At 38.3% G+C, this 16,044-nt stretch overlaps 1 protein-coding gene across 1 annotated transcript in view; it reads right to left on the bottom strand.

The window, feature by feature from the left end:
* The window catches only part of CUNH11orf80 (chromosome unknown C11orf80 homolog), an 88,743-nt gene that overhangs the window by 67,718 nt on the left and 4,981 nt on the right, over positions 1 to 16,044 (bottom strand). The window contains exon 3 of the mRNA XM_040255207.1: positions 9,684 to 9,737. Within this exon, the coding sequence (XP_040111141.1) occupies positions 9,684 to 9,737 (54 nt within the window). The remainder of the gene's footprint in view (positions 1 to 9,683; positions 9,738 to 16,044) is intronic.

Here is a 16,044-nt window from a genome sequence, read left to right as displayed (position 1 = left end):
TTTATTTTAGACTACAAGTTTTTCCCTAAAAATATGGGAAAAGTTCAGAAAAAAAGAAAGAATAGATAGTAAACACATAAAAAGTTTCAAAAAATATACAAATTAAAACTATAGGGATTTCTCTGATGGTCCAGTAGTTAAGACTCTATGCTCCCAATGCAGGGGGCCTGTGTTCGATCCCTGGTCAGGGAACTACATCCCACATGCCCCAACTAAAAGATCCTGCATGCCTCAACTAAGATGTGGCACAGCCAAATAAATATTTTACAAAAACTATATACTTGTTCATTAACTAGTAAACTGGCTAAAATAGTTTTAAGTCATTGCAATTCCTAATGCTAGCAAAGTACAGGAAGTTAATATCTCATATTGCTGCTGTTTAATTGCTAAGTTGTGTTAGACTCTTTTGTGACCCTATGAACTGTAACCCACCAAGCTCTTCTGTCCATGGAATTTCCCAGGAAAGAATACTGGAGTGGGTAGCCAGTTCCTTCTCTAGGAAATCTTCCTGACCCAGGGATCAAACCCACGTCTCCTGCATTACAGGCAGATTCTTTACTACTGAGATACTGGGAAAGCCCAGTATCTCATTTACAAATGCTATTATGATGCAACCCTTTTAAAAGCCATTTCAAGAGCCATAAAAATATAGACTTTGGTCAAGTTAAATCTACTTTGGGAAATTAAAGCTAAATTTTTCAATTAAGCAAAAAGCTGTATGCATTAAGATGCTTATCCCAGGGACATTAACATTAATTATCACTTATTGAAAACTATGTACTCAGAATAATCACTATGTTACATGCATTATGTATATTATCTTATGTAATCCTCAAAACAGCTTTATGAGGTAGGTACTTTCGAAGATCAAATAACTCGCTCAAGGACATACAGTATCAGTTCTTAATCACGACAATATACAGATATTCATAATAATGGTAAAAAAGAAAGAACAAGCCTAAAAGCTTAAAAGTATAAAATGGTTAATTAATTTATGATTTATCTTCTTATGGACAACTTATCCACTAAAAATAATTACTAAGAGACTGTCATAACATGAAAAATGCTTACATGTTAAGTGGAAAAAAGTAGTAGGACAAAATTGTGTATGTATTGTGATGACAGCTGTATTAAAAATGCATGCGATGGAAGTTTATGAGAAGTTTTTACCTTTTCCCTATTTTCCCCTAATTTTCTAAAATGGGCTATGTTGCTCTGTAACAAAAAGTTCCACTTAAAAATAATTTCTCTGATGATGGCAAAAGTTAAGATTTGGTTGTTTATCATTATTTCCCAAGAGACTCAGCAGACGAGTAACTATTTGGTTTTATTGCCTTTAACCAGTGAACAAAGTAGTAATACCAAACATTTTAAAGAAATGAGGTGAATTAAGCCAAAAGATGAAAACTTCTTTGGTTGGCTCTGTGGCTTGTCATTAGTTAAATTGGCTAATTATTTCCACATTGGGAAATAATTCCGGACATGCTTTAAAGAAGGAAATAGAAAGCAGGACATTTTAACAGAGAATCAGCAAACTTTCAGAAATAGTGTCAAATCTTCATTAACTCCCTCAAAAAGCAGAGATGAAGAGCTGTCGCAGCATAACCTGTTGGCTCACCAACAAGCAAATGAGTCAACAAGGATGTGCTCACTCAAGTCCCTAGCAAAGGAATATGCACCTAAGCCTCACACTACTCCAAACAAAAAGATGCAGACTGAAAACGGGAGGAAAACATGATCATTCTTCCAAGCTTACACGTGCCTCTTCACATAACCTTGAAAACTCAACCACCAAATATGACCCAAGCTGTAGATTTCAAGTGGTATGAGAATGAAGTGAGAAGTTGTCAAAGGAAAAGAGAAATTAATATCTATTCATTTGTTGAGCATAAACAGAGTTGATTATCTGAAAAGCTAATATAGTAGTCAAACTTCTAGCAAAACAGTACTGTAAAATAGACCAAAATACTACGGAACAGTGCCTAAGACAAAGCCTCTGGACCCAGTCTGTCTAGGCTCATATATCCCACTCAGTCACTTACTAGATTTGTGACTTTGAACAGGTCTTGAAATATTTGCTATTAGTGTTAATATTCGGAGTAGGCAATGGCACCCCACCCCAGTACTCTTGCCTGGAAAATCCCATGGACGGAGGAGCCTGGTGGGCTGCAGTCCATGGGGTCACTGAGAGTCGGACACGACTGAGCGACTTCACTTTCACTTTTCACTTTCATGTATCGGAGAAGGACATGGCAACCCACTCCAGAGTTCTTGTATGGAGAATCCCAGGGACGGGGGAGCCTGGTAGGCTGCCGTCTATGGGGTTGCACAGAGTCGGACATGACTGAAGCGACTTAACAGCAGCAGCAGCAGTGTTATATTACCACCATCAAGAGAAAGAGAAGGCAAAAAAACCACAAAAACCAAGATAAAAACCCCAAAGAGATGAGTACAAATATTTTTAAATAAAAAAGGAATACTATAAATAATATCAATTAATTTGAAAAATAAGATGAAATACCTAACATATAGCAGTCAGTCAGTCAGTCAGTTCAGTCACTCAGTCGTGTCTGACTCTTTGTGACCCCATGAATCGCAGCACGCCAGGCCTCCCTGTCCATCACCAACTCCCGGACTTCACTCAGACTCGTGTCCATCGAGTCCGTGATGCCATCCAGCCATCTCATCCTCTGTCGTCCCCTTCTCCTCCTGCCCTCAATCCCTCCCAGCATCAGAGTATTTTCCAATGAGTCAACTCTTCGCATGAGGTGGCCAAAGTACTGGAGTTTCAGCTTCAGCATCATTCCCTCCAAAGAAATCCCAGGGTTGATCTCCTTCAGAATGGACTGGTTGGATCTCCTTGCAGTCCAAGGGACTCTCAAGAGTCTTCTCCAACACCACAGTTCAAATGCATCAATTCTTCGGCGCTCAGCCTTCTTCACAGTCCAACTCTCACATCCATACATGACCACTGGAAAAACCATAGCCTTGACTAGACGGACATTTGTTGGCAAAGTAATGTCTCTGCTTTTGAATGTGCTATCTAGGTTGGTCATAACTTTTCTTTCAAGGAGTAAGCGTCTTTTAATTTCATGGCTGCAGTCACCATCTGCAGTGATTTTGGAGCCCAAAAAATTAAAGTCTGACACTGTTTCCCCATCTATTTGCCATGAAGTGATGGGACCAGATGCCATGGTCTTCGTTTTCTGAATGTTGAGCTTTAAGCCAGCTTTTTCACTCTCCACTTTAACTTTCATCAAGAGGCTTTTTAGTTCCTCTTCACTTTCTGCCATAAGGGTGGTGTCATCTGCATATCTGAGGTTATTGATATTTCTCCCTAGGGACAGACATAAACACTAGAACACCCAGAAACAAATCCAAGCATACACAGAGCCCTGGTTTATGACAGAAAAATAACACAAATTATTGGGGAAAGGAAAAGATTTAAATTAGATTCTTAACTTGTATCATAAATTAAAACTCCAAATTAATCATAATAATAATAAAAAATACAATTTTAAAACTTTGGAACTATTTAAACTTTGAACTTTGGAGTATCATGACTTCAGTGTAAAAAGCAATTATCTCAAATCAATGATTATAGCTTCCACTTTAAAAAACTAGCAACAGAAAAGCAAAAGAAATCCAAAACAAGCAGAAGAAAGGAAAGAATAAAAGATCAGAGTGAAAATCAATGAAATAGAGCACAACAGAAAGAATACGGTTCTAGCCAGACTGGCTAAGGAAAGAGAAAGCAAGGAAGAGAGAGAACAAAAATAAAATACCAACACCAGAAGTAAGAAAGGTGATATTCTACAAGTGTTAGAAGGATAGAAGGATAATAAGGGTATATCATGAACAATTTTATGCCAATAAATATAACAACTTAGATGAAATGAGCAAATTCCTTGAAAGGTAAACACTACCCACACTGACTCAAAATAAATAAATAACCTCCATAGACCTGGAATTATCTAAGAAATTGAATTTGTAGTTAAAATGTTTCCCACAAAGGAAAAATCAAGCTCAGATAGCTTCATTTGATGAATTGCACCAAATATTTAAAGAAGAAATAATACTTTCCACACAAATTCTTCTAGACAATTGAAGACCAGAGAATAAATCTCAACTGACTCCATGAAGTCATTATTACTCTGATACCAAATTAAGACAAAGTCATTACAAGAAGACTACAAGTATCTCTTATGAACACAGATGGAAAAATTATTTTTAAAATGTCAGCAAATCAAATCCAACAATACATAAAAAGGATACATAATGCATCATGGCCAACTGGGATGTATCCCAGAAATGCAAAGTTGGTTTAACATTTGAAAATCAACGTAATTCAGCATATCAACACTCTAGAAGAAAAATCATATGATCTTCTCAATAAATGCATACAAATATTTGATAAAGGCCCACATCCACTCCTAATAAAAACTCAGCAAGCTAGGACTAAAAGAGAACTTCCTCAAGCCAATTAAAGGGCATATTTAAATATTAAAGAAACAAGAGAAATTCATTTATTCTAACTTCTTTTGATCTTCAATCTTCTCTTTATAAAATCTTGCCATGTGTTATACAAATTTAGCATCAAGAGACTATTTAGAATGTATCAAAAACTTGAAGATTAAGTGTGGACTCACAGGATAAACAATGACCTAAGTCCACAAACCCTTCCCTGACTTCTAAACTTAATATCAGAGACTGAGGTAAGTCGCAGTTTCCTTATCTCTGAAATAGAAATGGTGACAACTTATGTCTGACCTGTCTCTCGAGAATGAGGTCATGTCTACAGAACACATATGTGGGAGAAAAAGTGTTAGATAAGTAGTGATATTTAGAGCTGTTATAAGATATAAAATTATATATCTTGTAAGATATAAAATTATAATAGACTTTAAATTTTTGAATATGGGAACCTTTGATTTTAAAAATATATATTAAGCCAGACATTTAAGAGTTCACCACTGTGAGTTTCTCACTCAACATTGAGCAAGCCTGGACACATCAGCATCCCTAATGTATGAAAAGCACAACTCCTCACCTCCATTCCCAACAAATTAACAAAAGAAGACAAAACTGAAGTCTTCTCCCTGATGCCCAAATGGTGGAATGCAGGAAAGAGGCAAAAGCTGAACTATCATAACCTTATAACCATACATCAACAGCAAAGTCATCTTCCCTGCTTCCAAGAGCTGGTATTCCTATCTAGTCTTTTGAAGGGGAAAAAAAAAAAGCTGTAAATTTTCTTACTTGGGAAAAATATATGAACTTTTTTTTTAAATAACTGGTCAAACTATATTTTAGCAAAAAGCTAAATTATGTCAATAAACATGAGAGTGATGAAATATTTAAAATAAGATTAAAAAACAAGTAAAAATAATATGCTTAGAAGAGACAGTGAAATAAAGAACTTTTTATATGCCTTTTTTTCATATTCCTCCATCTCATCATTTTCTTCTACCTTTCTTTTCCTTCTTCTTCACTAAGGACATGTTAGGAAGTAGTTTCTAGATCTGGGCAAGAATGAGTTAAAACTATCATGTTTCACAAAATAGATATTTATGATAGAATTAATTCTACATACATGGATAAGTATACTCATAAAGGAATATGTAAATGATTTCTACATAAATGGATAACTATGAAGAATAGTAGTACATATATTGATATGAAAGGATATGAATTTTTAAACACATAAGAATTTATCTTAATGAGCATCATCCTTCAAAGTACAGAAGATTATTCTAATTGACAGAGAACCTCAAATAGAGTCTGAGGTGTTTTATTTTAATAAGCAACTGGGAGTCATTAAAAGAGGAACATGGGGCTTCCCTGATGGCTCAGCAGTAAAGAATCTGCCTACAATGCAGAAGACACAGGAGATGCGGGTTTGATCCCTGGGTCAGGAAGATCCCCTGGAAGAGGAAATGGCTACCCACTCCAGTATTCTTTCCTGAAAAATCCCATGGACAGAGGAGCCTGTCAAGCTACAGTCCAAAGGATCCCAAAGACACTGACTGAGCAATTGGGCACAAAACAGCACAAGGGAGGGACAAAAAGCTATGTTTAAATTAATATATAATTTAATAAATAATGCTATACTATAAAAGCAGAATTAACCAAAATTCAATTATGTTAGATAATGGACAAAAGAAAAGGAGAAGCCTCCCCCTCCCCTCAAAAACAAAAAGCTGAAAATTTTCAGCCTGGAGAATCATGAAAATGTTAGTATCACTGGAGATACTAACATCAATGGAGATTACACAGCAAGTGAAAGAAAATGAACCCTGTTTTAGATACGCTGCATATGATATTTCAGAGGAACCCTCAAATGGAATAATTTAATTGACAATCAAAGTTGGAAACACATTAGAGAGGGAGAAAAAATAAGCCTCGTCAACACAGAAATGACAGTTAAAGCCTTAAAAGTAGAAGATATCTGAAGTAAACGTAGACTAATGATGAATAATAATGAAGGGAAGAAAGGCATATTGGTGACTGAACTTTAGGAAATGCCCTCTGTGTCACCAAAGAAGCACTACATAGTACTTACCGCACAATATTTATTTTCACTTGTCCTCATGGCAAGGCCGAGATTCAATAAAGGTTTACTGGACAGAAGTACAGACAGATCATTAGGGACAGAGAAGAAAGAAAATTTTAAAAGAACGTAAACTATTAGAGATGTAGGGAACCAGGGAGAGTATCTTGGTTTATTGCTGTTGCTGTTGTTCAGTCACTAAGCTGTGTCCGACTCTTCACAACCCCGTAGATTGCAGCACATCAGGCTCCTCTGTCTTCCACTATCTCCTGGAGCTTGCTCAAATTCATGTCCATTGAGTCAGTGATGCTATCTAATCATCTCATCTGTTGTTTATTAATCCAGCATAAAGAAAACACCCAGAAATATGAGCCTGTTTGTATAGGAATTGATCTGAAGTATTCAAGAGCCAGAGGAAAAGTTCCCCTAGAGAGAGGGGAGTCCTTATTTTGGACACGGAAAGAAATCATCTGAGCAATGAAAAGGATTTAACAGCTAACAAATGGAATTCAGAAGCATACTATTAATTTTGTACAGGTATGTGATTCTTTATCACCAGGAAATTTGATGGTTAATCCATCAGCCACCAGAGACATACTGATGAAGTTAATTAATAATGAAAAGATTTGCGAAAGGACCAATTTAAAGCAGTTTGCTAATGTTATAGGAATGCTAAATAACAATAGTAATAAAAGCATAATTAATGGTACATAAACCAGAGAGCTAAGGGATTCAAATCTTAATCTTAGACAATTTCCTTTGTGAGCTTTACTGAATTATTTTTGTTACTAATTAGTAAGAATAAACAGCATTATCAAGTGGAAGCTAATATTATGAGGCCTAATACCTGGAGAGAAGACGGGCTAAAGTTGGCCACTAAGTGTGACTGACAAGGAGCAAATGACTCAACTTTTATTGTGTACTTGATGTGTAGTACTTCCTCTTTATACAAATGTTAGCCACCTGAACTTTATCACAAGGATATGAAAATAGTTTAAATAAATGTGCACAAAATTTGTTAAAATAACAAATTAAGTCAAAAAGACACAAACTGTCTAAAGTTTGTACTAGCATAATAAACAGACGGTTATTCCATAAACTATATTCAACACCTTCTCTCTAGTGTTAACCACTTCCTTGTACTTAGATGGCTCTTCACTTTTTTCAAAGCACTTTCACAAATATTAGTCAAAGATTAGTCAAAGACCATACATTATGTATGATCTAACCACTCATTGTGCCATACAGGTTTATGTTGCAGGAAATAGTCTTTCTCCTCCCTGGTGTTAATGACATATTCTCTTTTATTTTTATGAATTGTCATTTCTTTCAAAGCACTTTCACACACTTAAATGGAGCAGCAGCATTACGAATGATCTTTCTACTCTTTGCATCATCTCAATGGCATAATCCAAAAAAGCAGAGAACTAAAAGATCGATAAATGGACTGGATGATTTTGAGGCAGTCAATTCATGATTCTTAAAGTTGAATTCAGATTTCCTAAAAGTCTTAGAATTGCAGCAAACTCTCCAGGACAGTAAGCCAATTCTCTCTCTCTTCCAGGCATTGGCTTTGGGAGGCAGTATAATTAAATAATTAAGATATCTTAAATGTGGGATTAAGGGGAGAAACCAAATATATCATTTTACCAGTGTAACCTCTCTATGTCAAGCACAAAGCTAAGTAAACAGTAAATACTCAAGAAATCATCATTTTGATTGTCACCACAGGGAGAAAATTCTACCCAAGCTCCCACAGAATATCTCCTACAGAGTGAAGAACAAAAGTCTCAATTTATTTTTTGTTTTATTACATGTCCTTAATAATTACTGCTTTTAAATGTGTGCACACCAAGCAGAATATAAACAAAACCACAGAGCAAAAAGCTGAAGGATACAGACAGCTGGAAAACATCAGTAGATTCAGAGGGCCAAGAAAATTTCAAAGGCAAATGGGAATACACCTGATGACCCTTAAATTAATAAGCAAACACTTTTAAATCCCCATGATTAAACTAAAAATTACTTCAAAAAAGAAGTTTCAAAAGGCGGAACTGTTTCCTATATGTTTATGTCTTTAGTCTTTCATACTGTGAGTTGCAAAAAATACATATGGTATTTTTTTTTCTTTGATATGACCAAGATAAAGGCAGGTACTTTGGTTTTAGGCAATGGAATTGCTGGAAATCTAGGTATAAATTAAAATTTTAAATTGACTGTATCTTAAAAAGCATTAAGAAACCATTCCATTTTAAAAAGTCCAATGGTTATACATTTCACAAACATTTATTTTATAACATTATATCCTTCTAATGTAGCTTTTGGGTTGTTTCTATATTTAATACATGGCATATTTTCTTAAAGAATGACAACATAAGCTTAAAAAAACACTACAATCTACTTATACTTCAGATTTAACTGGGAAAAGTTTCTTTTAAAAAATTATTTTGTAAAAGTTGTAAATTTAGCACTCATTAGGAAAAGACAGGCCCATTGGATAATAGTTACAAACCACACAGCCATAAAAGATAAAAAGGAAAGCACAGTGGTTCTCAAATCATTCTGGTCTCCTTAAACTAATGCATGTCCTTTGGTTGTAGATTATTCTCAAGTCAAAGGAAAAAAAACTTCTAAAATCAAGGTCACTGAAAATGCCTAAACCATACCAACTTTGACATGTGTAAAACAGTGTTAAAACTGGCCAAAATGATTTACAGTAAAAGCATTTTCCATATACTATTTCTCTGAGATAGATGGAAACAAATACTTTACTAAAGATTGTATTTCACATCTGGGAAAACTTTGCTTGAGGTTGTATGGAAAGTATTCAGAGAACAGTGACCTAGGTATCTTGCCTTAGGCCTAGACAATTTTTTTCCTGTATCTATACAATTTTATAGATTATCTTTCAGTAGGATTCTAGATAAACTACAGGATAAACTATTGCATAAAACATTTGTATACTAAAAAGGTATTCACTGTTTATCTGAAATTCCAATTTAAGTGGGAGTCATAGTTTTATTTGCTGTATCTGACAACCCTATCTTTCAGTACATATTGTTTGTTTCAGAAAATACCAAATTTATTGACTGGAAGAGACTTAATCTTGTGGAAGCTGGGTATAATTCTTTACCTTTAAGGAGCTTCTTGAGGGCCAAACCACCATAAATGCTTCCTGCAGCAGCAACTGCAAGAAACAGAACACAAAGAAGTATCACAAATGAAGCAATTAAATGGATTTTATCTAAAGAATCATATGGGAGCCTGAAATCACTGTTGATAGATACAGAATATTTAAAAGATGGTCACTAATGACCATCATAGAGATCATAGAGAAAGCAAGGGAATTCCTGAAAAACATCTACTTCTGCTTCACTGACTACACTAAAGCCCTTGACTGTGTGAATCACAACTAATGGTGGAAAATTCTTAAAAGACACAGGACTATTAGACCACCTTAGCTGTCTCCTGAGAAACTAATATTTGGGCCAAGAAGCAACAGTTAGAACAGGACATGGAACAACTGACCAGTTCAAAATTGAGAAAGGAGTACGTGAAGGCTGTATATTGTCACCCTGCTTATTTAACTTCTTTGCAGAGTACATCATGCAGAATGCTGGCCTGGATGACTCACAAGCTAGAATCAAGCAAGATTGCCGGGAGAAATATCAACAACCTCAGATATGCAGATGATACCACTCTAATGGCAGGAAGTGAAGAGAAACTAAAGAGCCTCTTGATGAGGGTGAAAGAGGAGTGAAAAGGCTGATTAAAACTGAATATTCAAAAAACTAAGATCCTGGCATCAGGTCCTGTCTTGCCGTATCTCACTGTTCGCTGAGGCATGAGCCGGGAAGCTGCAAGAAAACTCAAGGAGCCGTAGGAACTGCAGCCATGTTTATTCTCTCCTGACTGGCACGGCAGCCATGGCAGCAGCAGACATGCTGTGGTCGCTCACAGTTGACCCAGCGGACACACCGTAACTCAGCCACAACACGCCATAATGTGGACACAACGGCGTTTCAGGTGGGGCTTATATATGTTTACAGAACAAAAGTGGCCTGTGGCCAAGCCGGTACTTTGTGACGTGCATGCGCAGAGCTCTTACAAGTGATCTCAGCTGTTACGTAACCATGTATTTACAGAACGTTGTGGGGGTGGGCAGGAGAGTCCATGGGGCAGAGGGCTTGACCACCGCTTTCTTGGCTAATTTGCTCTTTCCCTACAGGTCCCACCATTTCATGGCAAATAGAAGGGGGTAAAGTGGAAACCGTGACAGATTTTCTTGGGCTCCAAAGTCATTGCAGACGACGACTGCAGCTGTGAAATTACAAGATGCTTGCTCCTTGCAATAAAAGCTGTAACAAACCTAGACAGTGTATTAAAAAGCAAAAATATCACTTCGTCGACAAAGGTCCGTATAGTCAAAGCTATAGTTTTTCCAGTAGTCAAGTATGGATGTGAGAGTTGGGCCAAAAGAAGACTGAATGCTGAAGAACTGATGCTTTCAAATTGTGGTGCTGGAGAAGACTCTTGAGGGTCCCTAGGATTGCAAGGAAATCAAACCAGTCAATCCGAAAGGAAATCAGTCCTGAATATTCATTGGAAGGGCTGAAGCTGAAGCTCCAATACTCTAGTCACCTGAGGCAAAGAGCTGACTCACTGGAAAAGACCCTGATGCTGGTGAAGATTGAAGGCAAAAGGAGAAGAAGGCAGCAGAGGATAAGATGGTTAGATGGCATCACCAACTCAATAGACATGAATCTGAGCAAACTTTGGGAGATAGTGAAGGACAGGGAAGCCTGGCACGCCGCAGTCCATGGGGTCACAAAGAGCTGGCCACGACTTAGTGACTGAACAACAACTAACAAAAAGCACCAAAGAAGTACTGGAGGCTCCAACTGTTCAGGGGCAGAATAACTTCTTAGAGAGGAGAACCAAACAGCAATTCCTTTTACCCATATTAAATACCAGGGCTGCCTCTTGGATATTACTATTCCTGATAGAAAAAAATCACAGGAAGACTGCAAACTGTGGCTAATAACCAGAGTATCTCATGCCAATAAGTCATATTCCAGTATAAGATTCAATTAACATTTTTGGTCTTTCTTTTAACCAATTCAGTCTTTAGTAAATTTACTCTTTACCAAACTATCAGGTAAGAATTTTCTGTACTCAGAGTTCTAAATCAGAACATTAGAACACCTAGAACAATAATTCTTCAGGGAAAGAGTAGGTGAGGAAACAGGCCCCTAAGAGGGTGAGGAATATCACAACCACCTGGAGGCTTTTTTCCCCAGAGTGATGTGACCCCATAGTTAAGAATCTAAGAATCACTGCCGTAAGAACCAATGGAAATGTATCTATACCTCAAGAAATATGTATTCTTCTGACAGGGAAAAAAGGTTGAGAATCTAGATCTAGAGTAAGATGCAATACCATTCTCCAAATGTGTGCTGTCCAATACAGTAGCTGTGCGTGCATGCATGCTAAGTCACTCAGTTGTGTCCAACTCTTTGCAACCGTATGGACTGTAGCCCGCCAGGCTCCGCTGTCCATGGGATTCTCCAGGCAAGAATCCTGGAGTGGGCTGCTGTGCCCTCCTCCAGAGGATCTTCTCAACCCAGGGATCAAATCCAGCGGCTTAAGTCTCCTGCTAGCTTTTTATCACTAGCGCCACCTGGGAAGCCCAATACAGTAGCTACTAGCTATTACTACATGAGGCTATTTCGATTTAGTTAAATGGAAAATTCCTTTAACAAAAATTTAACAATTTTTGATTTAACAAAAAGCATTTTTAAACTTAGTGTTCTTCACAGGCATACACTAGTTCTGACCTAAAGGAGTGGGTGACTTGCCACTGGGACGGGGATTGGGAAGCTGCTGGCAGGCTGGCACTAGAGATCGGTGAGGAGCTAGAACATTTACAAGAAACAAACCACGAGCTGCGCGCCTCACAGTGTGTCCACGATGCTTCTCCACTGCACATCTCAGTATCCTCTAACATCCTTTCTTAGTTTTAACGAGTATCCTATCAACAAATTGTTGGAAACAGATCACCTGGGGTGAACACGTGCAGGGAGAACAATCATCCTGACTGCTTCACAGATTTTCAGCTATGCTTCCAATCTCTCTGTACTAAAGTAATAAAGTGCTATCCTTCAAATGCAAAGATGACAGAACAGGTATTTTTAAGTAACAACATTGCCCCGAATTCTCTTTATAGAACAGAAGATGACTTAAGGGCTTCCCTGGTGGTTCAGTGGTAAAGAATCCGCATGCTAATGCAGAACACACAGGTTCAGTCCCTGATCTGGGAAGATCCCACCTGGCTCGGAGCAACTAAGCCTATGCACCACACCTACTGAGCCTGTGCTCTAGAGCCTGGCAGCTGCAACTACTGGGCTCATTGCTGAAGCCTGCGCACCCTAGAGCCCATGCTCCACAACAAAAGAAGCCACTGCAATGAGAAGCCCGTGTCCTGCAACTGGAGAGTAGCCTCCGCTTTCTGCAACTAGAGAAAAGCCCACGCAGCAATGAAGACCCAGAACATCAAAAAATTAAATAAAGAAAACTTTTTTTAAAAGTCAGGTTATAAAAAACAAACAAAAAAAGATGATTTAAAAAAACTACAAGGTTACATATGTTTGGGAAATGCTATATACTAGAGCCCATTTTTAAAGATTCACAGTCCATGCTGGCATATTAAAAGTTCTGAGATCTAAAATAACAAAATTCATTTGATTTTAACCAGCAACCCCCAAGTTTAGATAACTGCATAACTCCTTTCTCAAAATTCATATAAACATCCTGTAACACACATTTTGGAAAACACTGGAACCGTTAAAGCCTTCAACGATAGGAAAAACTATATATAGTCATTTCTCAGCTTCTCACAGATGGATCATTCCAGTAATGAAATTTTCTGATTTGTTGTGAGTTGCATTATGTGCCTCTGAAAGAGATTTTGAAGACCTAAGGCCCAACACATGTGAACATGACCTTATTTGGAAATAGAGTCATCATGCTGCTGCTAAGTCACTTCAGTCGTGTCCGACTCTGTGCGACCCCATAGACGGGAGCCCACCAGGCTCCCCTGTCCCTGGGATTCTCCAGGCAAGAACACTGGAGTGGGCTGCCATTTCCTTCTCCAATGCATGAAAGTGAAAAGTGAAAGTGAAGTCGCTCAGTTGTATCTGACTCTTCGCGACCCCATGGACTGCAGCCTACCAGGCTCCTCCGTCCATGGGATTTTCCAGGCAAGAGTACTGGAGTGGGGTGAGGGTCTTCATAGACGTTATCAAGTTAAGATGAAGTCATACTGGATTAAGGTGGCTCTAAATCCAACTGATGTCCTTATAAGGCCATGTGAAGACACAGATATCCACAAGGGAGAACATTACATGAAGACAGAGATGGAGGCTGGAGCAATGTATCTGCAAGTCAAGGAACACCAAGGGCTTGCTGGCAACTACCAGAAGGCAGCAGGGAGCTAAGGAATCGATTTCTCCCTCAGAGCCTCCAGAAGGAACCAACCCTACTGATATCTTGATTGTGGACTTCTGGCCTTCATCACTGTAAGAGAATAAATTTAAGCCACCCAGTTTGTGGTACTTTGTTACAGCAACACTAGGTAATGAATGTTATTCTTCATCATCAGAGATTTCAAGGCAATGACATCACTCACTTTCAGATAAAGATGGCAGGTTGAACATACATATCTACTTTCACTCCCTCCTGAAATCTCAATAAAACAATAGAAAAGGAATATTTTTAGAAGTAATAAACCTACAAAGATACGGAAAAAGAGAGATGACTTTAATAAAATTGTATCCCTGATAGCTCAGCTGGTAAAGAATCTGCCTGCAATGCAGGAGACACTGGTTCGATTCCTGGGTCAGGAAGATCCCCTGGAGAAGGAATAGGCCACCCACTCCAGTATTCTGGCCTGGAGAATCCCATAGACTGTACAGTCTGTGGGGTTGCAAAGAGTTGGACACGACTGAGCGACTTTCACTTCACTTCAGGTTGGTGCAAAAGCTATTGCAGGTTTGCATTGTTGCCATTTGTCATTTGATATTGGAAAGGAAAAAAAAGTGAAAATGTTAGTTGTTTAGTCATATCCAACAACCCTTTGTGACCCCACGGATGTAGCCCACCAGGCTCCTCTGTCCATAGAATTTTCCAGGCAAGAATACTGGATTGGTAGCCATTCCCTTCTCCAGGGAATCTTCTGGACCCAGGAATAAACCTGAGTTTTCTGCATTGCAGGCAGATTCTTTACCATCTGATATTGGGATACATTTTTAAATAAATGAAGTTATGTTATACATTGTTTTAATGCTCATTTCTTGGTTTCATTTTTTCCTAATGACATTACTTGCTGTTTATTTTATATTTATTTGAGACTATGGAAATGATGTTAGACAAAAAGCAAATTCAAGCGATTTTCTTGAGTTCAAAATGGATCATAAAGCAATGAAGACAACTCATGACATCAACAATGCATGTGGCCCAGGAACTGCAACTGAATGGACAGTGCAGTGGTGGTTCAAGAAGTTCTGCGAAGGAGACAAGAGCCTTGAAGAAAAGGACTCTAGTGGCCGGCCATCAGAAGTTGACAACAACCAATTGACAGTCATCATCAAAGCTGATTGATCCTCTTACAACTACAGAAGTTGCCAAAGAACTCAATGTCATCTATTCTATGATTGCTTGGCATTTGAAGCAAATTGGAACAAAGAAGCAGCTTGATAAGTGGGTGCTTCATGAGCTGACCAAAAATTTAAAAAATTGTCATTTTGAAGGGTCGTCTTCTCTTATTCTATGCAACAATGAATCATTTCTCGATCAAATTGTGATGTGCAACGAAAAATGGATTTTATATGACAACCAGCTCAGTGTCTGAACTGAGAAGCTCCAAAGCACTTCCCAAAGCTAAACTTACAACAAAAAAAGGTCACAGTCACCAGTGGTCTGCTGCCGATCTGATCCACGGCAGCTTTCTTGGGGCTTCCCAGGTGGTGCTAGTGGTAAAGAATCCGCCTGCCAATGAAGGAGACGTTAAGAGACTGGTTTGATCCCTGGGTTGGGACAATCCCTTCTGAACCCCAGCAAAAACCATTACATCTGAGAAGTATGCTCAGCAAACCAATGAGATGCACTGAAAACTGCAACACCTGCAGCCCGCACTGGTCAACAAAAAGGGCCCAATTCTTCTCCATGACAATGCCCAACTACACATCTCACAACAAATGCTTCAAAAGGTGAATGAACTGGACCACCACATTTTGCCTCATCCACCATATTCACCTGCTGCTGCTGCTAAGTCGCTTCAGTCGTGTCCGACTCTGTGCGACCCCATGGACTACAGCCCACCAGGTTCCCCCGTCCCTGGGATTCTCCAGGCAAGAGTACTGGAGTGGGGTGCCATTGCCTTCTCCGACCATATTCACCTGACCTCTTGCCAATCAACTACCACCTCTTCAAGCATC

Source organism: Oryx dammah, unplaced genomic scaffold (assembly GCF_014754425.2).
Source record: "Oryx dammah isolate SB20612 unplaced genomic scaffold, SCBI_Odam_1.1 HiC_scaffold_15, whole genome shotgun sequence".
In the NCBI taxonomy this organism is placed as follows: domain Eukaryota; kingdom Metazoa; phylum Chordata; class Mammalia; order Artiodactyla; family Bovidae; genus Oryx; species Oryx dammah.
This window is presented reverse-complemented; position numbering and strand designations above follow the sequence as displayed.